General features: G+C 33.4%; 2 protein-coding genes and 1 pseudogene across 2 annotated transcripts; 1 reads left to right on the forward strand and 2 right to left on the reverse strand.

The window, feature by feature from the left end:
• Positions 1 to 385: 385 nt before the first annotated feature.
• On the reverse strand, positions 386 to 5666 carry LOC107644659 (uncharacterized). Its single transcript, XM_016348572.3, has 7 exons — positions 5203 to 5666; positions 4490 to 4722; positions 3279 to 3960; positions 2581 to 2926; positions 2149 to 2240; positions 1567 to 1761; positions 386 to 1334 (listed from the first exon to the last, which is right to left on the reverse strand). Exons 1-7 carry the CDS (start codon positions 5413 to 5415, stop codon positions 726 to 728), a joined length of 2370 nt encoding a protein of 789 aa, XP_016204058.2. The 5' UTR covers positions 5416 to 5666; the 3' UTR covers positions 386 to 725.
• A 3838-nt stretch (positions 5667 to 9504) lies between these two features.
• Positions 9505 to 10050, reverse strand: LOC148566310 (uncharacterized; annotated as a pseudogene).
• A 14657-nt stretch (positions 10051 to 24707) lies between these two features.
• LOC107641451 (F-box/kelch-repeat protein At3g06240-like) lies at positions 24708 to 25871 on the forward strand. The gene has a single exon (XM_016344943.3). It carries the CDS (start codon positions 24708 to 24710, stop codon positions 25869 to 25871), a length of 1164 nt encoding a protein of 387 aa, XP_016200429.1.
• Positions 25872 to 27856: the final 1985 nt, after the last annotated feature.

The following is a 27856-nucleotide window of genomic DNA, read 5'->3' on the forward strand; positions in this document are numbered from 1 at the left end:
TTGTTGTTTTATTGATTGAAATCGATCATTATTTAATTTGTTATATGTAGTAGGAAAATAATGTCGAGTTAATAGTAAGAAATCATCATTCTCATCATTGTAAAATCTTATAAAACAGCTGCACTAACTGCACTGCACCTCTGCTGCATTGACTTACAATTGTCAACCAACTCAACACCCTGTTTAACCAACTTGCCAACAGTAGAAACTGCCATTAGTGCAAAATCTTAGTATTGTCTGTAGGGCTGACTTGTTTATTAAGCTTAGCAAGATGGAAGATTTTATTTGTGTGACAAACCCTATATAGGAAAACTCATTACATTAATGCATGGAAAGATAAGCACTTATAGGAGCAAAGAGAAAATGTAAGCAAACAAAACAAAACTGAATAGAAACTCACCCTTCAAATGAGAGGGTATATGAATCTGTATATCATTTCTCTGTAATCTCTATAGCATGTCTGTGTCATATAATTTGTTAATCAACAATTAAATGAATCTTCTATCTATGTTACCCTGTGGATTTGTAACTCCATGGTATGCATTAACAGTAATTTCTGTCACTTAGTAAGGTATACATCTAGTTAAATTAGATCTTCTAAGAACCTATAAGATGTACAATTCATCAATCAAAAGATTCTTTTAAGAATGGTTGCTAATATCTGACATGATGAACAAATCAGCAACAGAAATCAGAGTCTGATCTCTACTTCTGTTCTCATTTTCTCATGGTCCTCTCATCTTTTCAACAAAGTGACGCCTCTTTTCTTCCAACTTCTCACTCATCCTCTTTCGCAAATCAAACATCTTTTCCCTCTTCCCGATTTTCTTCTGTTCAGATGGACTAACTTGTTTATCTATAAGCAGAGAATAGAGTGTTTGTGGTTGGTAGACAGTAATATCTTCCGTCTTCTCTTCACGTGTTTCATCTCTATTCTCATTCTGTGTGGACGATGCTGGAAGTTCTTTCAAATCCTCAGTTTCTTGCATTATGTAAGTCTCTAGAAAAGGTGTTGACAGTTGGTCAAAACTTTGGCTGCTCTTTAATACTATTGGACTAGAGGAAGATGATGCTCGTCCGAAAGAAAACGATTTCCTAACTGGTTCTACTATAGACTTGGCCCCATGTTGGTTTTGGGGTGTTAGCCCCGAACCATCAACCGACATCCTTGCGCTAGTTTTATCATTTGAAACGGACGTATCGTGTCCACATTCTTGTTTAACCCACATGTATGGAGCAACAGTCCGAGGAATCCAATTCTCCTTTTCAGCCAGCATCCATGAAATGCTTATGCACTCAGAGTTTGGGAGCACTAAAGTTTCTCGAAATGCTGCCTGTAGAGATACTATAATCTTTTCAGAAAGACATGCAAAGTTGAAGGCTTGTCGGACGATACGAGTTACAACATAGAGAAGAAGGAACATACACCCTCTAAGCAAACTTTAAAAGAGAAAGAAACATAAATATATCTAAAGCATGTAAATTCTAAAAACAGCAGCAGGTTAAACATTGATCTTTAACCAAAATTCATTCATAACTTAACCAAAGGGAAATGGGTTATCGTACCTTAAGTCGATTGACCAGGAACAGGGCGATGCGTGCATTAGTTATTTTGTGATCTCCAACACATGATTCCAGGTTGAAGTCTATATCAGGCATAAATGTGAAACCATACCACAAATTATCAGAAGGAGGGGGCTTTAGTTGTAAACGCATTGTCCCTTTGAGGGATACTATCCTTATTGCCAAAGTGAGAGGAACCTTTAGATAAGAGATAACCCGTTACTTCGACCATAACAAAGCTATAGCTGTTTATAACTACAATAATGATTCCATGTGTCAACATGTGCATCTATCAACATGAAAATGCTCAAAGACAAGATTTGTAGTGACATAACTTTAAGTATCTTATTATATGTCAAAAAAAATCCATATAGAGGTAACCAAAATATGGACATGTTAGAATATAATAGAATTAAAGATAATTTACACAGTCAGTCATACTAGTTGTTTTTCTCTGCTGTTCATTGTTCTTATAAAGATCTCCTACCCTCATGTACCTATGTATTCTTCCATGTTTTTTCATGTTGAATAAACAGAATCTTTGGGGGGGAGGGAGAGGTGTAAGTATGGAATAATAGACACTACCTGTGAAACATGCTTGGCAAGAGAATTTAACATAGATTTCCATTTTGATCCGTAAAATGAGGAAGATGTAGTCCTAGAAACTTTAGACACATCTGCATAGGACAAATTGACATCTTTTAACTTTAATGCTTTCCACAACACACTGTCTAGAAATGAGACTCCCCGTACCATCCCACCACAAATAATTTGGTATTTTGTTATTCATAGGAGAAAAACAGGATAAGAAAAACCTGATAAGCTATCCTCAGGGGAAACAAGAAAAGAAGAAAAGATAATTTGGTTTGGCTTTAATAACATTATGGTCTTCATTTAACACTTTGATTTTTTTTGGGGGGGGGGGGGGGGGGGGAATAGTTCAGTACAAATTTGACAAATCACCACATGAAGAAAATGCAAACTAAGTATTTGATTTAACGGTATTTATGTGCTTACCAGTGTTCCCATTGACATCTACTTTTGGCTCTTGTGAATCATTCACTCCATCTCCAAGATTCAACTGATTGCTGAGATCTTCAAGAAGATCTGACGGGGCAGCTCCAGCATTGCTTGAGCATTCCGTCCCCTTGTCGTTCTGTAGTTCACCAACTTCAAGCCTTGTTTCAATCTCTACTACTGCACCTCCAGAATATTCAATGTCTGCCTCAAAGGTGCATACATCATTCATTTCCATAGGAAGAACCCTCATTGCAACGATGTAGGGTGGAGTAGTCCCCATATTGATGTCTGTACAGATAACTTCACCGAAATAAGTAGGTGTTCTCACATTGGCCAATGCCCTCTGTCAAAAAACAGAAAGGACCAACATTTATCTTATAGAAACCACAATCAAGTGAAGGTTTCAGTGAGGATTTCTCTTTAAAAATAAAATAAAACACCAATGTTTATCTCATGACAACCGCGCAAAGGAATGAAGCCGGTTGTAAAAGGAATGCGGCAGGCTAGCAGGGAAATCTTTAAAAAACAATGTCCCTTTGCATTCAACAAAATAAGCTAACATTTTCAACTTAATGAACAATTGTAGGTGAAGTGCTAAAACCAATTATTAGCCAAGATAATTTCCACCTCCCAAAGCAAAACTACTTAATCATACTCAAAATTGAAGGCAAGCACATCAAGATGGGAAACTAAACCTGCATCCTTTCTTGAATTGTCTTCTTCACTTGTGAATTTCCCTTCGCGTCAAAAAAGAGTCTAGCAATCAACAAGTTCCAGCATAATGTACCATCATCAGTACCATACTTCTCATCAGCATCAGAGTCAGATCTGATATTTATATTACTTTGGCTTCTTGAACGACACATGCTTGAACTAAATGAAGGAGCTTTTTCTGAAATGCAACTTTTCAGATCACTTGGAGTTGAAGAACCTTTCATATACTCAGTGGCCAATATTGCATCCTGACAAGCCCGGAGCTTGTCAAGGCTCTTTCTTTCTTCACGGGATGTCCAAGCCGATTTACTATCCAAACCAACTCGAGGAGGTTTTTTAGTAATTCTTCTCAAAAATTGACGAACTCTTGAGGAAGATCCATCAGGCTTACTGGACTTTTCTAAGGCATCAAAACTTGATCCTGCTGATGGTCTCATGATAAAAGGATGATATTCAATATTTAGTGATGCTATATAACGATGAAACTCTTCGTACAACTGACTAGACCACTTAAGTTTTTCACTCTGGTCGCATGAAGCCATACGGAGGGCCTTACACCATGCTTCTTTTTCCCATGACGTCTCAAGATATATGTAAAGCAATTTGCTTCCATGGTATACCACAGATTTGTTGTTTTCAACTTTTATCGGGTATCTTTTTGCCCTGCAAAATCCAACATAAAAAAATGACCTTGAAGCGCCTTATTTTCTAAGTAAATAAGCAAGAGTACACAACAAAGTGTTTCTTTCCAAGCAGCAACAACTTTTTCTTGTTTTTCTCATTAAGATGTATGTGAGATGTAAAGGAAGTGAGATATCCCCATTTGAACTCAAAGTAAGGAAAACTCATAGTAAACCCATTTTCAACTTTGTTTTTCTTTCAATGTGAATTATATGTTCAATCAAAATTATATGCATTTTCACATGCACTGATTTAAAAGGAATAAGAGAATGTATGCTGGTTTTCTGCAGAGGAATACAGCTCACTAAATCAGATTCTAATGAATGTTGTAATATAAATCATTGGCCTAATACTCTATATCAAGCTAGCTCACTAAGCTCTCACATTGTAACATATCCACAAACAAAAGAAAACGATATTGAAATAATGATCTCATCATAATGTTGTTCGGAGATTGGAATGGAAACTATACCCCACGCAATCACGAAAGTGACTTCCTGCATCACATTACCATTTTTTAGAAGGAAGGCTGGATGATGATACAGCCTCAATAACACATCCCTTCAACCAAATGGCTGTCTCCGAACCATCATGCTCTGTGAGAATAAGTGATTCACCCTTGATCTTCCCATGCTTCTTAACAGGGCTAACCTCCAGTACCTCCCTTTTCCTTTTATGATCTTTAGCTGACTTTTCCAGCCAGATCTTTGATACCTTGTATTGTTCTAGAACCCAAATCACACCCTGAAGAAAGAAAACGCCAATGAATTGAAATAATAAAAGTAATTGGTGCTCTAAATGTGCATCGGATATCAAATTGATATTTTTTACATTAATTTAGTCTTTCAAGGGTATCAAATAACTATCATCATGATAACCAAAATCTCCCTCGTCATTTTAAGAACCAACTTGAGGTCTAAATAATGTTCATACCGGAAATAGTAACTACCTTAACTTGAGTGATTACTTGAAGCAATACTAAAATACTAAAGTTACTTAAAAGCTACATAGGTACACAATTCGTTTTAACATTCAATTCTGTACCTTTTTTTATGATTAGATTACAAGTATTCCTTTAGAAAGAATTCTATAGCAGCAAGTGGTGCGCAAATAAATGAGAGAACACAAGCTAGCTACGACATGAATCACAATGTAAATAACAATAGAATAAAAAAATAATAACAATAACAATAAAAAGAGGAATTGTGGAAGCATGAAGCTTACCTCTTTTTCGAACGTAGAGTCAGGTGATTGATTAGGATCATTTTGTGAACTAGTGTCCAATGAGATGGGTGCTGAGATTTTGTCTTTGTCCTTCATGATCCTGCGTTGCAGCCGTTCAATGATCCACAAGATTCCCAAAGCTTCGGCAACCACAACAGTCACCACCCCAACAAAAAAACCGAGGAAGAGAATGAAGATAAAAACCAAAAACATTTTCTTTTTCTTCTTTCAACACCCCAATTGATGGAAAAACAATAAGGACAATTTAAAAAAATGGAATATGAGAGAATGAGAGGAATGAGGTGGAAAGGAAGAGGAACCACAGATGAGGAAATTGAGAACGACCCAGATGAGAGATGAAGTTAAAAATCGAATCTTTATTTTACATTTGTTCTGAAGAATCGGATGCTAAAATTAAAAGCTGCATTTTCTCTCTTTTTTGTTGTTCCTTCTGGATTGTTTGATTCATCATTCTTTATTCATTGTTTGACCGTTGAAGTGCTCGTTAACTTGATGATGAAATGAAATGGAAGGAGGCATTTGGGGTGGGATCAATTCTTAAATGGGAATGGAATTTGAAAGAAAAGATACAACCTTGATGACGTTATTATTATGAAAATGAAGTGTGTATGTGTGTGTCTGCATTGCATGGATGAATTGGAAGGGCAACCTAATTACAATTAACAAAGATTTGGTTAATGATTAGTAATTAATTAATTAAATTAATGATGTGAATGCTCGTATACTATTATTTTGATGGCGTCATATCATGTCCTATAAATGTACCTTAAATTAATAATATTTTATTGCATTTGCAATTTTGCACCATTGCACTTCAATTCAAGGAACATGCTAGTAAAGGGGTCACAAACTAGAACAATTTAATACTCATCATTTTTCTTTTCTTTTTTTCCCTTATCTTTTAGAGAAATTATAAATATAAAAAGGATTGAGAAATTTGGTACATAAATTTTGTTCTAAACTGTTTTTATTTCCATAAAATAGAATAATTATTTTGATTAATTTCATACGTGAAAATAATATTAACCATTACAAAAGTATTTATAAGTAGTTTTTTTGTTTTTGAAAAACTTAATAATTAAACGTTTTTTTTTTTTGTTATACTATGGTGTTGAATGAAAATTTTTCAGTTGGTGCTAAAAGTATGTGTCATAAGGGGAAAGTAACACGTGTCTACTTTATTGGTAAAGTCCCGAACAACTCTGTAGAGTGTTCAGAGAGTGCTGTATGAAGTAATTAATTAGTTGATATCTAATTTATGCATTAATGAAGATAATTATAAACTTGGACCTTTTTTGATGGTCCAGCAACAATTGAGTAAAATAATTGGGCTGATAGTTTGAAATGGGCAATCCTGAGTAAGAAAGAGTCAAAGTTAGAAGGAACTAGGGGTGGCAAAACGGGTTGAGTCTGCCGGGCCGATCCGTTAAACCCGCTAAAAAATGCAGGTCGGGCTAGAATTTGGAGCCCGCCAAATTAAAAAAAACCCGGTAAACCCACACTGTCAAATTGGCGGATTTTGGTGGGGCGGGGCGGGCCGGTCCGCCGGGCCGAAGCTTTTTATTTTTCTTTTTTTTTTATTAAATAAAAGAGTGGTTACTATTATAAAATTAATAATTATAGAATTTTTAAACACTTTTTTCATTTTTTATTTTTATTCTTCTTTTAGTTATTAACTTTATTTATTTTATTTTATAATTTCGTATATATGTTCAAATTATGTGACTTATTTTTTAAAATAAAGATGATTTTATTGACAAATATTATTTTGAACAATTTTATTGAAGTTAAAAATTTTAAAAAAATAGTAAAAAAATTATATTATAATTTGACTACTTTTTATTTGTATTTTATTTTTTAATTATTATTTTTTTGTTAATTTTTAATGAATTTTATTTTTCAAAAAAAAAGTCAAGCGGGTCAACCCGCCAATCCGCCATAAAGCGGGACGGGCTAGCATTTTGAACCTATTTTAGTTGACGGAACGGGGCGGGACGGGTTGGGCGCGGACCGACCCGCTTTGTCCCTAGAAGGAACCAAGAGGGAAAAGAAAGGCCAAAAGTAACGCAGGCTCAAGAAAAAAGGTGGCTTCTTAAAATTCTAAATTTCTAGTCTCACACCACTAAAATAATAAGCAAGAAGTTATGATGGACGTTTAGGGTTTTAAAATTAATTAATTAACAAGTTCTGATGGATGTTTAGCGTTTTAAACTGTTTTATACGGTTTGCAAACTATTTTCTTAAAAAAAATCTAATACATGTCACTAAACCCTAAACTCTTACTAATAACACTAAATAATATACATCACTATTTTTTTAAAAATTTTTAGAGTTAAGTACAATTTTGGTCCCTAACATAGAGGTCGAAAATTTATTTTGTTTCCAGCCTTTTTTTCGTTATAAAATAATCCCAAAGGTTTCAGTTTATTTTAAAATCGTCATTTTTACCAAAAAAAAATTACCAAATTACGCTTTCCTAAAAAAAAAAAAAAAGAAAGAAAGGGAACACGAGAGGAGGAAAGAGAATGGGGGGAAGAGAAGGAGGGTGAGGGAAAAAAGAGAATTGTGGGGTAGGGGGGAGGGAAGATAGAGAATCGGGAAGGGAAGGCGGGTGGGGGGAGGGAAGAAAGAGAATCCGGGAGGGAAGGTAGCGCCGCCGGTTCCTGCGCCCGCCGCCTGTGATGGAGAAGGAAAAACTGCGTTTAGTGTCGCCGCTCGCTGTTTTTGCCTCTGTTTCTGTTTTTGCTTCTTCTGGTTTTGTTTTTGTTGTTGCTTCATTATCCATTGTTGTTGCTAGTGTTGTTCTTCTAGTTGTTGTTGTTTCATTGTTGTTGTTGTTTCACTGCTGTTGCTTTCTACTTCTGCACTCTACTTCTGCTTTCTCTTTCTGCACTTTACTTCTGCTTGCTTTTCTTTCTGCATTCTGCTTCTGTTCCTGCATTTGGTTGATTTTGGAGAAGAAGGAGGAAGGGTATTTTCGTCCGAAGGATGATTTTAAAATAAACTGAAATCTTTGGGAACATTTTGTAGCGAAAAAAAGACTGAAAATAAAATAAATTTTCGACCTCTACGTTAGAGACCAAAATCGTACTTAACCCTAATTTTTACTAATAATACTAAACAAATATCCCTTAAACCTTAGGAGTCCGTTTCTTTAATTAAAATTACTTACTTTAAAATTTATTGTTTAATTTGGTATGCATGATTTGTCTTAATAAAATATCCTATGTAAGTAAAGTTAAATTATATCTAAGAATTTAAAAAAAATTATTTTTGTTAGTATTTTGTAATTTAATTTTTTTAATATTTTTTTATAAAAATATTGAAGATAGTAAATGCAAAGTAGTTAATGAGTCCTTCAAAGTTTAAAAGAATAGTTAATTTTTAAGAAAATAAAACTAAAAGAAGAATATATATAATATTTAAAAACAATGATAATTTATATTAATAAATTGATTGAAAACTAAAATTATGCACATATCCTGAATAAAAATTAGTTATATGTCTATTATGTGTTAATGTGTGTCAGTTTATTCACATAATTCAATTTACAGGCCAAAAAAATGTAATTTATGAAAATTATAGGTGCACATCTATAAATAATTTTATGACTATTAAATGATATAAGAAGATTTTTGGTTAACTTCAAAATATTATTTAGAGGTAACTACCAAATCGGTACCCGGAAGATTCTGACGCTGACAAAATGGTACCTGACTTTTGTTATTGACAAAATAGTCCCTAAAAGATTTTAAAATTTGACAAGCGTATCCCCGAGCTCGCCGGAGCAAATCTCCGACAAGCACAATGCTGACATGGCCACCGTATTTTGGTGACCTGGCAAGCCACCTCCCAAACCCTAATTCCTCCTTCCCCAACGCAGACTCCCTTTCCTCTTCCTCCCCATCGCAGCCCCCAATATACACTCCCCCCTTCCCTTTCCTTCCCCATCGCAGCCCTCTTCCCTCTCCCTTTCCTCCTTCCCCATCGCAACCCTCTTCCCTCTCCCTTTCCTCCTTCCCTAACGCAGACTCCCCCTCCATCTCCCTCCCATCGCAGCCCACCCTCTACCCAACGCAACCCCCTCCCCATCCCTCCCATCGCAACCCCCTTTTCTCTTCCTCCCATTGCAGCCCCCTAACGCACACTCTCCCTTCCCTTTTCCTCTCCATCGCAGCCCACTTTTCTCTTCCTCTCATCGCAGATCATATAAAAACACCGATAGAAAAAGAAGAAAAAAATCCAGTTACAAACCCCCCCTCCCAATTTCTTTTCTTTTGATCATACATCCAGATTCACAATGACCAACACATTCACAATAACTGCAAAAAACAGCAGAGGAAGAGAAGGATATCAATTGCTATAATAAGCAAAACCAAGAAAATCACGAAGACAAAATTATAGATGAACATCAAAAGCGTGACCCAGAGGTAAGTGATGAACAAAACGCTTGAAGACTTTGGAGATTGCGAAGACGGTGGAGAAAAAGGAGACATCTTTGTTGGTGTAGAGGGAAGCGACGGTGAAGACGACGGCGGTGATGGAGAGGAGAGAGAAGGCGAAGAGGAAGAGAAGGTAGCAGAACTGGATTGTGAGGAGAAGAGTCCATTCATGGTTAGCCTGGGAAGAGTCCTAATAAGGGTTCTGAAACTGAGTGAGAAATGGGTGTGTGAAGAGTGAGTGTGCGAGGATTGCGAATCAGAGAGGAAAAATTAGGGTTAGGGTTATGAGGTAGAACGTCTTCAGTGATCTTTTTGAAATTGAGATTGATTCTCTCAAGATTTCTGGGATGTTCAGGAATTGCAGCTCCTCTAGTGCTAGATCCATTATTCCTTCTTCTTCTTCTTCTCAAATTCTCGTTTTGGTTTGTGAATGCTGTGAAAGGATGTAATTTTGAGGTATCAGATTTTTGTTCTTCTTCATTGCAGAAATGAGATGAGATGAGATAATATGAGAGGGAGGGAGAGAGAAGAGGGATGCGATGGGGAAGGAAAGGGAAGGGGGAGTGTGTATTGGGGGCTGCAATGGGGAGGAAGAGGAAAGGGAGTCTGCGTTGGGGAAGGAGAAATTAGGGTTTGGGAGGTGGCTTGCCAGGTCACCAAAATACGGTGGCCATGTCAGCATTGTGCTTGCCGGAGATTTGCTCCGGCGAGCTCGGGGACACGCTAGTCAAATTTTAAAATCTTTTAGGGACTATTTTGTCAATAACAAAAGTCAGGTACCATTTTGTCAGCGTCAGAATCTTCCGGGTACCGATTTGGTAGTTACCTCTATTATTTAATAAATCCTTTGAGCCAAAGTGGCTTACCGAGGTTGCTAACAAACGTTGCCAAGGAAGAGGGGAGCAACGTTGCCCACCAGCGCTCCAAGCATAAACAAGCAACGTTGGTGGCCCAAATTTGGCTCACCAACGTTGCTAACAACGTTACCAGCAAAGAAAGAAGTGTCAACGTTGTCACAAACGTTGCACACCAACGTCTTCGACAATTTCAAGAGGAATGCATTGGAAAAATTGGCTGCAACGCGCACGCGTAGGCGACGCATACGCGTGAGCGTGGAAATTGACAAGCCATGCGTACGCGTCGGCGACGTGCACGCGTGAGAAGAGCGTTTACACACCAACGCTATGTCACTAACGCTAGCGTTGACACACAAACGCTGGGTCACGCGTACGCGTGACTAAAAGAACGTTGATAACAAACGTTGGTGTACTAACGCCAGTACCAACGCCATTTTTCAGGGGCACTCATGCAACGTTAGTGCACTAACTTCAGCGTTAACTCCAAGAGCCACTCCTAACTTGTTTCAACCAAGGCCAAAAGCCCACATCCAAGTACTTGAAGACCTATTTTGAAGATGAGAAGAAGAGTATATATATGAAGAATTTTGAAGTTAGAAAGTAGACTGGAGGATTAGAGACTTCAGAGCTTTCTTGTATCCTATAGGATTAAAGATTCCAGAGAGCATAGCATAGTTTAGATACACTTTTCTTTTCTGCAATTTTACATATTTGTTTATATTGAGTTTAGTTTATTTTAAGCCATTTCAATTTCCTACACTTCTTCCTTTCTGCAATTTTACATTTGAGTTTGTATTCAGTTTGATTTACTTTCATGCAATTTAAATTTCCTGCACTTGTTCTTAGAGCAATGATCCACTAAACCCCAATCATTAGGGGGAGGAGCTCTATTGTAATTCAAATGAATGAATGAAATTCTTCTTCTTCTCAATCCACTTGTTGTAGCTAAGGGATAACTTCTAAGTTTATTGTGATCTATTCACTCTTGAATGGGATTAGATCTATTGAATTTCTATGTGAGCCACGGAAGGGGAATCATAGACATTAGATTAAAGCTCTATTCCTCACAATTCTCTTGATCAACACTATTCAAGAGGAATTGAGATCTTGAGAATTTGTATGGCTTATAGATAAGAGAATGCACTTAACCTCTTTTCATGACAATTAGATCAAGGATTTGGCAAATTGATGGTGTTTAGAGAGATTGGGTTACCAAGAATTGGGACTCAATCAATTACAATCCGCCATTGATCTACTTCATATGATTGAGATTGAAGTTGAGACCATTGATTCATGATGATTATAATATCTCCAATCCCTAATGAATCTTTCTCTTTATTATTCTTCACTTTAATTTCCTTGAGTTCACTTTACTTTCTTTGAAATTTACTGCTTCTTTTAAATTTTCAGCACCCAAATCCTATTTACTTTTCATGCAATTTATCTTTTATTGTCATTTACTTTCTTGCATTTACTTCCTTGTCATTTAAGTTTTAGCTCTTTTAATTTCTTGCTCTTTAAGTTTCAGTCCTTTAGCTTCTTGACATTTAAGTTTATGCAATTTATATTTTGCAATTTACCTTCAGCATATACATTTCTTACAATTTATATTCTGTCAAGTAAATCTCACCAAAACCATCAACTATTAGCTTGACTAGACTCATCATCCCACTAAAGTTGCTTGATCCATCAACCTCTGTGAAATCGACCTCACTCTTATGAGTTTTACTACTTGATGCGATCCGGTATACTTGCCGGTAGTTGTGCAGATTGAGTTTTTCCGACATTAGAGATTAAGATTTAGAGTCTGTTGTTGAGAATTTAGGGGTTTAAAATTTAGCAGTTAAGATTTATAATTTTTCAAACACATTTTTTTGAATTTATTTATTATTTTTTATTAATTTTTTATTTTATTTTACACTTTTATATATATTCTTAAATTATGTGATTTTTTACAATAAAAATAATTTTTTAATTAAAAAATTTTGTTTTAAGGTTTAATAAATTTGTAATAAAGGATAAAATACATTTACAAAATGATCACTGATAATATAGTGAAGGTGATAAATTTAAAGTTGTTGCGTTACCACCCCTCACAAAGAGTATCATACCATACAAGTTTGCTGTAAATCATAATGAATACATATCCAAAGAACCAATATAAATTGTGTCAATCTCAAATTCTTCACAGACCTATTTAGCACCATAATAAATCCTAAATCTAAATTCTATACCATAAATCATAAATCATACATCTTAAATTATAAATCCTAAAACCTAAATTCTAAATCATAAATCATAAACCTTTAAACTCATGTTAATGTGAACATAACAACTTCTATTTTCTGCAATAAAAAATTACGTTTAATAATTAACTGATTGAATTTATTTTATTTCTACCAATTTTGATTTTTATGTTCTTTTTTATAATCTTTTAACTCACATCTTTTGTGTATATAATTAATTTGTTATGAAATTTTTTTTTCCTTATATGAATTCTTGTCCTTTATTTTTTTTGTACTTTATTTTTGCTGTGTACAAACTTATTTCTTTACCTCTATTAAAATTTGTAACTGTGATGGTTATATATTATGTTTATCATGGTAATTTTTTTAAAATATAAATTATTCATCCTACTAAAAATGATAAAATAAATAAAAAAAATTAACTATAACTAACAATAAAATCATATCAAAGTAATATTTATATTCCATAATAGTACTAAATAAAACAATACTATATAAATGATGAGTAATCTAATTTCATAAAGTATATTTCCATATATATATATATATATATATATATATATATATATATATATATATATATATATATATATATATATATATATATATATTATTCATATATTATTTATGTTTTTGATATAAAATATATTTTGTCAATTTCTTATGCTAATTTTAATTCAATAAGTAAATATTACTTTTTATTATAAACTTAATTAATAAAATTCATTTAAATACCTAAAATAAAAAGATAACATAATATCAAATAACTATTTAAATTCATATTCTTTTTAATAATTTTTTATCTAAAAGTGATTTTGAGTAATATAATCTAAACCACTTTTTAATTTACTAAAATTTATTTTGATATAAGAACTTGACAAACATAAGTCACGCTAATCTCAATTCATTGTTAATCAAAATCAATTTTATACAAATTCTCATCTACAAACTTCAATCTAAACACACACTTAGTATAATAAATTCTTTCTTACAATTTTTTTTTTCATGACAATTTCAATAACTAAATTAACAATTACCATCTCCCTCAATTAAAAAAAAAAAAAGGAACTCCATACTATGTCAAACTGACCAAAAATTATCAACTCAATAAAAAACTTCCAAAAAAATATTTAAAAAAAAAACTTTATAATTCCATGCCGATACATCCCATCATATATTTTAATCACTTTATCTTTGTTCAATAATATAACCAAAAATTTCAAACCATCATATCAGCCCAATTATTTTACCCAATTGTTACTGGACCATCAAAAAAGGCCCAAGACTATAATAATCTTGATAACGCATGAGTTGGATATCAACTAATTAATTACCTCATACAGCACTCTCTGACTAAGCTGCAGAGTTGTCCTATCAACAAGATAAACACGTGTTGCTTTTCTTCCTATGACACATACTCTCAGCACCAACTGAAAAATTTTTCTTTTAGCACCATAGTATTAGTCTTTCTCTTTTATATATATTTTCACTTTTTTTTTTTTTTTGAAACAAAGGAAGCTCAACACATTAACGTGGAGCAAATAAAAGAAAAAAGAAAACACATAACTAGCTACCAACAAATAAACCAACCCCTACTATCCCCAGTACTCTCATCCTCCCCCAGGATCACCACCACTCCATTCCGTGTAGCTCATCAACGTCCTTGTGTGTATGACCTCCAGGCTTGCTCTTGCATTCTTGAAGATTCGTGCATTCCGTTCCAACCAGATGTTCCAAATCACTGCAAAGAATACTGACATCCACATCTTCTTCCCCTGTTGTCTATTATGCATTCCATGCCAACTCTCAAATATTTCTTTAACAGTTCCGGGAATCACCCACTCCCTTCCTAGTAACATCAGCCACTTGCACCACACCTGCCATGCTACCTCACACCTAAGGAATAAATGCTCAACAGATTCTAATTCCTTGGTACACAGTACACACATACTATCCCCCAGAATGTTGACTCCTAGTTTAGTCAGCCGCTCCTTGGTGTTAACTCTACCCACTAGCACAAACCACCCAAAGAGCTCAATTCTCGGAGGAACGAAACCTTTCCAAATGGAACTCGTGAAGCTATAACTCGTTATCTCAGCTGATAATGTCTCCGCTTGTATAGCCTGGATCACAGAACTAGTAGAGAAAATACCTTTATTTTCAAACTTCCACACCACATTGTCCTCCCTACCTGATGACAACCTCACTGGCCTTAACCTCTCATGCAGTTGATTGACAAGCTCCAGCTCCCATTGGAACAGTGCCCTCCTCCATTGAAAATTCCAAATCCAATCAAGCCCATCCCAAAAACCACACTCCCCGATGACAAGTCCTTGCTGACTGGAAATAGAGTAGAGTCTCGGATGACTTCCTTTCAGAGTACCACCTTGAACCCAGTTATCTTCCCAAAATCGAGTCTGCATACCATTGCCTACTTCCATTGCCAGTCCACTTACCACTTTATCACGAATCCGCGGTTCTTTTATATTCAGCTGACATATGTCCTTCCAAGGGCCACCCTTTACTGGTAAAGGCTGAGTTGCTAACATGACATCCGGGTTCAACTTATTACACGAACACACAATCTTCTTCCACAGCGGGCAATCCTCCTTTGAAAACCTCCACCACCACTTAAACAGAAGCGCTGTGTTTCTCAACACTGCATCACCAACCCCCAATCCCCCAACCTTTTTTGGAGCCTGAACTATCTCCCACTTTACCATAGGTATACCATAGTTCCCGTTCTCCCTGCACCACATAAAGTTCCGTTGTAAAGCAATCAGCTTGTCCGCTACCGCCTTCGGCATCTTGTATAGACTAAGGTAGTAGATGGGGAGACTATTCAGCACCGATTTGATAAGGACCAGCTTACCTGATTTATTCAAAACCTTGGCTTTCCACAAACTCAGCTTCTGTTCCACCTTATCAATGATTGGTTTCCAAGTCTTCACCAAGCGCGGATTCGCACCTAGAGAAACTCCCAAGTATCTAACCGGTAGAGAAGCTTGTTGGCATCCCAGCAGTCCACATGCCTGATCAATCCATCCTTGCTTACAGTTCACCGATATCAGATTCGATTTATCAAAGTTAATGCTCAGCCCAGACATCAACTCAAAGCACCGTAACAGTCTCTTATAGTTTACAATTGTTTCAGTCTCCGGCGGGCAGAATAAAATAGTGTCATCTGCAAATTGTAGGTGTGACAGTTCAATAAGATCTCCCCCTACCAGCAGTGGAGCAATGCGGCCATTCCTCACAGCCTCCCCCAACATCCTATGCAACACATCTACAACTAATACGAATAGCAATGGAGAAAGTGGGTCCCCTTGTCTTAGTCCCCTCTCCATCTTGAATGGCTTGGAAGGTGCCCCGTTTACCAAGACTGCCATGGTGGCCGTAGTAACACACTCCTTCACCCAGCTCCTCCATTTTTGGCCGAAGCCCATTTTCTGTAGCACAATGTCAACAAAATCCCATCTCACTCTGTCATAGGCCTTCTGAAAATCCAGTTTGATAATGACTGCTGACTTTTTCCGAGTCTTCAGCCAATGAACCGTCTCGCAGGCTATGAGTGCACCATCATGAATTTTTCTTCCCTTTACAAATGCAGTCTGAGTTTCTCCAACCAGTCCCGACATCACAGATCGCATCCTGTGCACCAACACTTTCGAAATCACTTTGTACACACACCCCACCATACTAATCGGCCTAAAATCCTTCACCTCCTTTGCACCTTCAAACTTTGGAGCTAGTGTCACCCACGTTACATTGACATCCTTTGGCAATTTCGCACTTTGAAAGAACCCCATTACCGCAGCAGTGAATTCCGGCCCAATGTCATCCCAGCATTTCTTTATGAAGTTCATGTTAAACCCATCACTCCCTGGGGCCTTGGAAGATTCGCAGTCCCACACAGCCTCCTTAATTTCCTCATCCGTCGGCATCACTTCTAAAGCTTCAGCCTCATCCCTATGGATACACTTTACTAACCCATCTCTGATTCCAATCCTCGGAACATATTCCTGTCGATATAAATCCTTGTAGAACCCTCTAATCGCACCTTTTATTCTCGCCTGATTCCGCACAAGTCTTCCATGTAACATCAGAGCATCAATCCTGTTATTCCGTCTTCTGGCCGAAGCAATGTTATGAAAGTATCTGGTATTCCTATCCATGTTTGCAGCATGCTTAGACCGAGACATCTGTTTCCAGTGCATTTCCTTTCTAATATACCATTTTGAACAAAAGCTCACAAGCGCCTTCCTTCTAGCCTCCGTTGTACCATCATAAACTCCATCACTGACTGAATTGTCCAGCTTGGTGAGCTCCTCCTCAAACCTCATGAGTCTCTTATCCATGTCCCGGAAGTTATCCTTGTGCCATTGCCGCAGTTGTATTGCTAGAGCCCTCAGCTTGCACGGGAACTGCGTTTCTCCGAGGCTTCGCCACTCATCCTTCACCATTCTCAGAAATCCCTCATGCGTAAACCAGGCGTCTAAACTTCTGAATGGTCTAGGGGGCCCCGTTACTCTTGTTAGTTCCATGATCACTGGGCAGTGATCAGACAATCCCCTTGGGCCACCCTTAATCCTAATATCCGGAAACACCTCAGTCCATTCAACATTAACCATCACCCTATCAATCCGACTACAGGAACGCCCCCTAAACCATGTATACTTCCTATCAGTAAGAGGCAAATCTATCAACTGCATGTCTCGCACCCATTCCTTAAATTCCTCCGATGACGCCATCAAGCTAGTAGCTCCTTTACGATCCTCTACTTGTAAAATTTCATTAAAGTCTCCGAGAAAACAGAAAGGAATCTGACACAACCCCGCCACATAGCTCAGTTCCTCCCACACCCCCCTCTTTGCCTCCCTCCCATGCGCCCCGTACACCAAACAGAAAGCACATCGGAAGTTGGTCTTTGTTAAAACGCCTTCAACACACAGCCACCTCTCACCTTTATACCTTTGATCTACTTGAAACACTCCTTCATCCCAAATTAATAGCAGACCCCCCGCCATTCCTGCAGATTCCACAAACTCCCAACCAGCAGTACTAGATCCCCAAAGCCTTGCGACCTCATATTTAGTAATCACTTCTTTTTTTGTTTCAAGCAATCCCAACATGTTCAAATTATATTTATTTTTCAAAGATTTCAGCATGCTTAATTTACCGTCCCCCCTCCACCCCCTAATATTCCAACAGCTCACAATCATTTAAATAAAGATTTGCTCACCTTATTTTTATTTTTTGGTCGACTCCTTCTCGCCTTTTCCTTTTGCTTCGCCAGTTTTCTCTTAGCTGCTATTTCTTCATTTTGTGCTTGCAAAATCGCCATAATATCTTCTTCCTCATCGCATAAAACCACTCCTGATTCCACAGCCAATGCCCAGGTTGCTTGATTCTCCTGGCGCTGCTCTTCCTGTGTCCCCTCGCCTTCTAAATGGCTAACTGTGCCCAGCCTAGCCCCTGCTCCTGCCCCCCGGGCATTGCCACAGGCAGCCACCTCCGGGACGTCCCTCACTGCGTTTCCCTGTGCTCCCGAGGTACCATCCTTCCCCATTAGGCAGCTCAATCCCGCTTGGGATCCCTCATCGTGCAAGCCGGCCTCACTTATCCCATCCTGCGCCCCTTGCTCCTGCCGGTGGACTGCCGCCCTGATTCCCGTCCCCTCCTGCGCAACCCTTCCCCCATCAAGCTCAACTCCTACCCCATCGATCGGTCCTCCGCCCCCCACCATCTCCTCTAGTTCCGGGTTCTTATCCACCGACGGATCCCCGAGTTTAAGCGGCAACCCTCTCGCCTCAGGATCCTTCTCCGCTGGTGAGCACCCCAGCCCTCGCAAACCTTCCATCGGCGCCGCTTCAAACAGCTCCCGTGGATCCCTCCGGATCCTTCACTTTTTTTAATCACAATTTCAAGGTATAGACATTTGTAGGCTAAAAAAATTTAGATATACCATACGTGTGTGTTATGCATTGCTACGGAGGATGGGGGTGCTATACATGGATGTGGGACAGAAGAAATCGGACCATCCGAATTCTGTTAAAAAAATTGAATTACCAAATCGGATTGTCCGAATTGTGAGAGAGAAAAAATTGAAATTTACCATTAATAAATCGGACTGTCCGATTAGTTTTTTTTTTAATACAAAGAAAACGGACCCTCCGAATTGGTATACAAAATATTTTTTAGAACATGTGAGTTGGTATAAAAGAAAACGGACCCTCCGTGTTCCTGTATCCAACTCCCTCGGTCCGAGTTGTACTCTCCTAACACCACATGCAGGTAAAACTCTTGTACTCTTCATAAGGCTGCAACACACCAATCTCTCCTCCATATTAAAAATAAAAATCTACATTTGTATCTAGTAAAATTCTTGTTTCTTTCTATCCTGCGTCGTTGTTGGTTCTTTGCTCTGCTCTGCACCATCTCCTAAAACTCCATTTCTTTTTCTTTTTGAAATTACTCTCTGACTCTCTTTATTTTAGTTCAGTAACTCAGTTCAAAAATCTCTTAATTTAAATTTTTTTTTAGTTTCAATTTTTCAATTAAGAAATGGAAATAATATGAAAAAGCCTGCTGATATTTTTTGATCGATATGTGTGAAATTATAGCATTAGTTAGTTTTAACGATTTTAGTTTTTGAGTCGAGCTAGACTAAGCTCAAACTCGACTCACAAAAATTGAACTTGACTCATAACTCGAATCATTAACAATCAAGCCTATTTGTTAAGCTCAAATTTGTTTCACCGAAAGCTCACGATCTGACTCGAGCTCACGAGCTGGTTCAAATAAGAGAAACATAAATACATAATCTATAATTCTATATCAATAAATTATAACTTATATATTTTAAAAAATATTTAAAAATATTAATTTTATATATTGTTTATCTATCAATAAATTATAAATTTTTTATTTATGTCCTATATTAAAATTATATATAAAAAATAAATATAAATTTTAAATAGTTAAGATTATATATATATATATATATATATATATATATAATCGAGCCAGCTCACGAGTTAATGAGCTGAGTTTATCCAAACTCAAGCTCGACTCATTTAATTTATGAGCTTAATTCTAGGTTCAAGTTTGGCTCATCAGCTCACGAGTTTAGCTTATCGAACTATTAACGAGTCAAATTCGAATTAGCTTATAAACTAACTTGACTCACTTTCAACCCTAATTACATAATTGTGTCCATATTTTATTTTATTAGAGTCAAACTAAACTCAAAATTAAGAAGTAAAATAGATAAATAGACTAAAAACTACCATCAAGAGACGTCCCCAAAATAAGTGATGGCAAGTGACTGTTTATACACGTGACAAAATAATAATTAGTCAATTCGGCATACCGATCTTGTAGACAACAAACTTTAAACTATCAATTGATAAAGAAAGTCCAAATTAAATAATAACCCTTTTTTTGTAAATAAAGATTGAAAATTAGGTTCCGTCTTTTAGGCTGTGTTTGTTTTTAAGAACAGGATAGGACAAGACACTGAGAACAGGACAGAACAAGACACTGATGGACAGAGACACAAAATTTTGTGTTCTTTTATTCTGTTTAGTGATAAACTAGAATAAATTATGAAAATTCAATTTATTCTCATTTTTTTCATTCAAAAAATTTGAAATAAAAAATATAACAATAAAAAATATAATTATAAAAAATTAACAAGAATAATAAAAGAAAAAAAAATAAGTTGTGTCCCTTGTTAGTGTCTCTGTGTCCTTCCTGTCAGGATGGACACAAAATACACTAATTCAGTGTCTCTGGACACATTGTCTCTGTTCATGTCTCCTCTGCCAAATACGATTTTGTGTCTCAGTGTTTCTGTCTCAGTGTTCTGTCTCTGTAAACAAACGCAGCCTATATATTGGTTAACTTTGAGTGTACCATACACCAAAATAATTCAACCTTTAATCTTGATGGGTTACTCAACAGACCTTCAAATTAATAATTTTATATAGATTTATAACCATTGAATGATAATTAATGAAACAAGTCTATACTTAATAGTTAACACAATAAAAAAGTTTTTAAATGTATTTAAAATATTGGTGTTCTAATAATTTTAACCGTTAATTTTAATTATATATATTTTTTATTAAAACACTGATATAGGTAATATACTTAAAATTCTTTCAATACTATAATTATTTACCGAATTTCTTATACTAAAAAAAATACTTTCCGCACAAAAAGTAGCATGTTGGTAAACTGAAGTACTGAACGGACAATAAATTATTATTAGAAGTAGCATGAGTTGCTACTTTTTTAGAATACGTAGAAGAAATTGGAGCAAATTAAACTATACCTAGTAATATAAAATTAAGTTTAATGCATTAAGACCATTCGAATATTTGAATAATCATGATAGAAGTGTAAAATTTGTATGCTATTATTATTATAATAATATATAGTTTTTAAAGTTAATAATAATTACAAAAAATCAAATTATTTTAATAGCACGATAAAATTTTATTGATAACTATATGAAAATATATATTTATATTTAAACTAATAAACTATATTTATCACTACATATATTAAACCTAAAATCTTCTAATTTTTTATGTATCACTCTCGTTATCTTAAATTAAGTGTATCTTTTTAATTGTATATAATTATTAAATTATTTTATAGAGAAGGAAACAGTAAAAACTTTTATACCATTTTTTAAGGAAAGTGAATTGGAGTGGTCAGTTAGCAATATTCAGTGACTTGTTAGAATTAAATTTGAGGAGTAGATTATAGGATTAGTCATGGTAAGGATTTAGAATTAGTGGTGAATTAAGTTGGTAATATCCAGTGACTTGTTAGGATTTTTCCTATTTTTCTTTATTTGTCCTGTATATTTAAACTGATTTTAGAGTACCATCCGCATTATAGTTCCTTTCTTTCCTTCATTTACCCCTTTCTCCTTACATACACACACCACACACCACACAAATGGAAAAGGAAAAAGCTACTGTAGTATTTCAGTGCATAGAATAATTTTGAGTAAAGTATTGATTTTGTCTCAACGTTTGCGGTAAATTCTATTTGTGTCCTTAATGTTTAAATCGTCCTATTTGTATCTCTAACATTTGTAAAAGTAATTCAATATTATCCTGCCGTCAATTACACATCATGAACGCTTTAGTTTGAATTTTAAAAATCGCTTCTTGAAATTAGAATACAAATGTCTGGGATAGAATCGATGATCCACTCCGAAAAATAGTTCATCGAAAGTTGAAACTAATTCCTACAACATTTACATAATTCACTTTTCTAGAAACATAATTGAATCTAAACACAAATAATGGGTATAATATTAAAATCGAACACATCCAAGTGAGACCTAATTGAGAATGAATACATACAAGTGAGAATAATTGGAAAATATAATCTAATTTGTTAGTATAATTGATAGTAGGATAACATTGAATCACTTTTATAAACGTTAATGATACAAATAGGACGATTTAAACGTTAGAGACACAAATAAGACTTACCCCAAACGTTGGAGACAAAAACAATACTTTACTCAATAATTTTTTTGTGGTGTATTTATAAATCAATTATATTTTATAAATTCAGAATATGTTTAAATTTTGTTATTATTTATTCCTTGGATTACGTTCAATCGTATCTATTATATGCATTAATAAGTAGTTATGATAATATAGAAGTCGTTAATAATTTATATTATTTTCTTTATCATATAACTGACAAGTTAAAAAAAATTAATAATACAGAATTGTAATATGTAATAGAAATATAAATTAGTGTATAAAGTAATAAAAAATAATTTAATAATTTAATTTTTTTTAAATAATAAAAATATCTAAAAAAAGTATTTATCACTCCCAAATATTTTCACATTCTGTTTCCACCCTACTCCTATATATTCAAGGATTCTTGTCCTTACTATTGTTATCTTAAATAGATCCTCAAATTTAATGATGATGTTTGAGATAAATCAGATGACAAAGAATTAGAATGCATGTCTAGACATGCATATTCATTATCATGCATGACATGTGCGTAAGTGCTCGTTGTAGTTAATTACTATTATTATCTTATTTAAAAAATTATTCCATATATAATATAGGCTAGAACATGATCTTTCAATTACTGCATTTATCTATATATATAGAACATGATCATATGATATGTCCACTAGGCTTTGCAATTTGCTTATCAATCATCATGGAGTTTGGTTACAATTTGTTTTATTTTTGTTTATTTTTTATTATTTTTACTATTATATTATCACTTCGGTTTCAAGTAATACCTTTATCATGATCAATTGACAACAATCATTAATATATAAGATTGAAATAATTATAAATATCAGTTTTAAAAAATTGAATAATTTTAAATTTAACAAAAAATATATCAGAATGACAATGTTATATAATTAAAGAATATAATAATATGTCAATTTTTAATCGAGTAAATATGTCTATAATAATAATTTAAAAGTCGAATAATGATACATCTAATTACGAAACGTTTCTACGTCTAATTTTTTTATTATTTTATTATTATACTATTATTAAAGTTGTAAAGGTGACGAATATAAAAAATTAATCTCACATAAAAAAAAATATGAATAAGCAAAGAGTATATAAAATAAAAGACTTATTAATTTAAGGTTAAATTACTCTGTTGGTCCTTATAGTTTCACCAAATTTTTAATTAGGTTCCTATACTTTTTTTCCATTCAATTGGGTCCCTATACTGCTTTTAATTTTGTAATTACATCCTTTTCATGTTAAAAATATTAAAATTAACATAATATTTTTACCAGAATGCATGCGGTCAAAGATTTAATTAAGTTTTTAATTATAAATACCTTCAATTTGCGAATAAATATTCAGTTAACTCTAATATTTTTTACACTAGGAAGGACTTAATTACAAAATTATAGTAGTGTAGGGATCCAATTGAAAGGAAAAAAAGTATAGGGACCTAATTAAAAATTTAGTGAAACTATAGGGACCAACAGAATAATTAAACCTTAATTTAATGTCTTAAAATTTTGAATTGGACATAAAATTTTATCGTTTTTTTAGTTATGTGTTCTTTTATTATAATTCTTTCCTGAAATTTCCTAATAATAATCTAGAAGATGATAAAATATATTTTTATATTTATTTATTTTTAAAAATCAATAATTGATCCATATTTATCACACTGTAATAATAATTAAATAAATAAAAAATACATCTCTTTTATTTAAAAATTTATTTTGTACACATTATATTTTTGTAGTTGAAAACAGTCATGTTATGCTAATAGTGTTATTAGTACTATAAATAATAATTTTTATGGTTTAAAATAAATCCCTGTATTTTTTATATAAATTTACATTTTTATACTATAATTAATCTAAATTAAGATCTCTTTTAAGATCTATTTACTTTATTATTTTGTACATGCAAAACATCAATGACAAGTAGCTATTTTTAGTTTAGGTTTTTTATTCTATAATTAATCTAAATTAAGTTATTTCTAGTTTAGGCTCTTTATTTTTTTTTTTAACTAGTAGAATCCAATATTATTTAGAAATAAACTAAGTGTAATGAGTAATAGTTATATATTTATGTTTGTGATTACAAATACAATTCAAGTGCTCACAAGTTATGTCGGCTTCCTTTTTATCCTATTTAAGTTTGTGATATATATTTTCGATCAATCAATTTGATTGGTTTGATATGTAGTCCTATATATTAGAGATCTTGATTAGGAGAGAAACAAATACCATTAAAACTTTCTAAACTTTCTAGAGCGATAAAAACGTAATACCATTAAAATTTTCTAAACTTGTATGTTGCATTCTAATTTTTTTTATTATATTTTGCAAGGCACAACACAAGCGCAAGATCCTATCCTTTATTTGTTTTCATCTTTTTTTTTTTTTTATGTAAATGGCAAACCACAGCGATCAGATTCCTAATGATCTTGCATTGGAAATTCTAGCAAAATTACCTGTTAAATCTTTGAAGCGATTTAATTGTGTGCAAAAGTCTTGGCTAAATTTACTTAAGAATCCTGATTTTAAGAGCATGTACTATAAGAATTTAAAATCTAAATCTGCTCATTCATCGCCTCTGCTTCTATGGAGAGAGTGTTCCAAAAGCACTGGAAACGTTTATGGAAATAATGTACATTTGCTTTCTGGAAAGAGATATGAAAATATAGTTACATTAGCTATGCCAAGTCTGTTTGAGGGGTATGATGATCCTGGCTGTGTTCTAGACTGTGTTAATGGCATTATATGTCACTATGTAGAAGCTGGTACTAATATAGAAATAGGACTTTGGAACCCTAAAACCGACGAGCGTAAAATTATTCCTCCGAGTATTATTATTAATGATGAGCCCGGCTTTCATGGTCATGTAACAGTTCAGGGTTTTGGTTATGATAATGTGAATGATGACTATAAAGTGATTCATTGTGCATATTATATGTATGTTTATAATGGAATGTTCTTAGAAGAGCCTACTCTAAGAATTTGGCAAATTTATAGTCTAAAAAATAATTGTTGGAAGAAGCTTGATCTTGAAATGACTAAGACGACAAATATAAATAAAGCTTCTGTAGTGTACTTGAATGGAGTATGTCATTGGTGGGGTAGCGAGTTTGTCACTAATGGATTCGAAGAACAGGTACTTGTGTCATTTAATCTTAGCACCGAAACGTTTCAAACCACATCAATTGTTTGGCTGCAAATAAATGATGCTCACCCTACGAGATCTTTGGTAGTGCTCAACGAGTCTGTTACTCTGATTTCTTCTTTTGATGAGGATAGTCGCATTGAAATGTCCATTTTGGGTGAAGTTGGTGTGAAAGAATCTTGGGTGAAGCTTTTCACATTTACACTTGGACCTTTTTCCGATCTTCGTATACCAACCGTGAGAATGGGCAACAAATGTGATGTAATATTTTTTATCAGAAATGACAGCAATGAATTGGCTTCTTTTGATGTCATCACGGGCAAAGTAATTCACAATATTAATATCAAAACACTCATATTTAGTACATGGATTTATAAGGAAAGCCTCATCTCTTTCACGAAAGAAATTAATTGATTAGTAAAGATAAAAATTTAAATGTAAGATGTACATAAAGCTTTTGTATCGTACTTAAACTGGGTATGAAAAAAGTGTGTAAACTTTCTAAGATGAAAACTAATTTTAATATTCATGTTGGTAGTTGAAATTGGTTTGATAGACTAATTTGTATTACATTGTGAAGGGATAGGATTCGATGGTTTTACAATATTTGGACTATTAAATGGTCCAATAATAAAACATATTTTTTAAGTTTTTAATAATTACTAAATAATTTTTATTTAATTTTAATTACAAATTTAATCCTTTATATATTATTTAATTATAAAATCTATCCTCTATTTTATAATTTATTATTTTATTATTCATTTATAATATTATTAACAATTAAAAACAAAAACAACAACGAAATACATCTTCCATTAATCGTGATTTCCATAAATATTTTAGTAACGTGAATTAACGAGTTTTTTTTAATCATTGATTCATTACATTGTATAAATTAGTGAAATTGTGTTTGTTGGTAATTCAATCAATTAAATTTCGCTTGACAATATGAATTTTTTTATAATTTAATTGATTGTAAATGTTACACAATCGATTGAATTGCGCTATAAAATATGAATTTTTTTCTTATTCAATCAATTGGCAGTGTAAAACTAAAAAAACAATTCATATTCACAATTTTCTTCTTTTTTTTTTCTCTTTTAGGGAAATTATAAATTATAAATATAAAAAAGATCGAGGAATTTTGCACATAAATTTTTTGGTCTAAACTGTCTTTTATTTCCATGAAATAAAATACTTATTATTTTGATTAATTTCATATGTATTACTATTACTATAATATACATTTAATAAATTTTAATAACGATACATGATACATATACAATTTGTTATAATAAGAACATAACAACACCTTTGATTTTTGACGATTCTCACCATTTTTTTAAGTATATTTTTGTGTCTAACCTTTATAAATTGTATAAAAAATTGAGAAAATCTAGGAGGCCGGCAGTTTTATTAAAATTTGACTAATATTTAACTAGCAAAAAAAAAAGTAAATAATTTTTTATTATGAGATAAAATTTTACACCATTAAAAATATTAATGATGACTAATAATTGATAATTACAAATTCCAAAACTTGCTGACCCTTTAGCATTTCTTTAAAAAAATTTTAATAGTTAATATGATTAAATTTTATTTTAAATGTTTAAAATAAGTTTTAATTATAACTTGATCGTTATTTTTGTTGTGACAAATAATCATGTACTATGGTAGTTTATCGCAGGAGTTACAAGAGCGAAGTTGTGTGTTACCACTTGATTGTTTCAAGAATTTAAACCTGCTGGAGATGCATTTAGAGTTAATCATCCTGAAGCATTGGTTTTTGTTAATAATTGCAATGTTATTCTTAGGATAGAATTCCTTTACAAGTAAGTCTTTAATATCCTCTGTTTAACATTCTTTTTATCTAAGAATGCAGGATTTTTTTTATTGTTATCAATTTTTTGGTAACATTATACACAAGCACAAACACTACTTTTAGAAAAGTGTTATACAATAAAAAATTTGACTGATAGAAATATATTTATTCAATTATGTATAAAAAAGTAACAACAAAATTCAATAAAACAGTAAATTAATAAAATATTAAATGATGTAATAACAACAAATAAAATAATAAAAAAAATTTAAAAATTTAATAATCAGGAAGGGAATAAGCAAAGAAAAGAATATAAGGTTCAAAGATTTTAATATTATTTTCTTATATACAGCTAGACTCATTGGGAATTTATTCATTCTTTGTAATGTTGTATTATTACCTACTTATGAGAAACTTCCCTGCATAATATTTAGTTATTTACTTATTGATTTTGACAAATATAAAACCATATCTCATTATAGCATATTTTTAGAAAGGAGGCCCTTTACATAAAGATATTTAAAATATTTTTTTATAAATTTTTTATTTTAACTAATTAAATTATAACACACAT

This window comes from Arachis ipaensis, chromosome B5 (genome assembly GCF_059453495.1).
Source record: "Arachis ipaensis isolate K30076 ecotype BB chromosome B5, ASM5945349v1, whole genome shotgun sequence".
NCBI classification, from domain to species: Eukaryota; Viridiplantae; Streptophyta; class Magnoliopsida; order Fabales; family Fabaceae; genus Arachis; species Arachis ipaensis.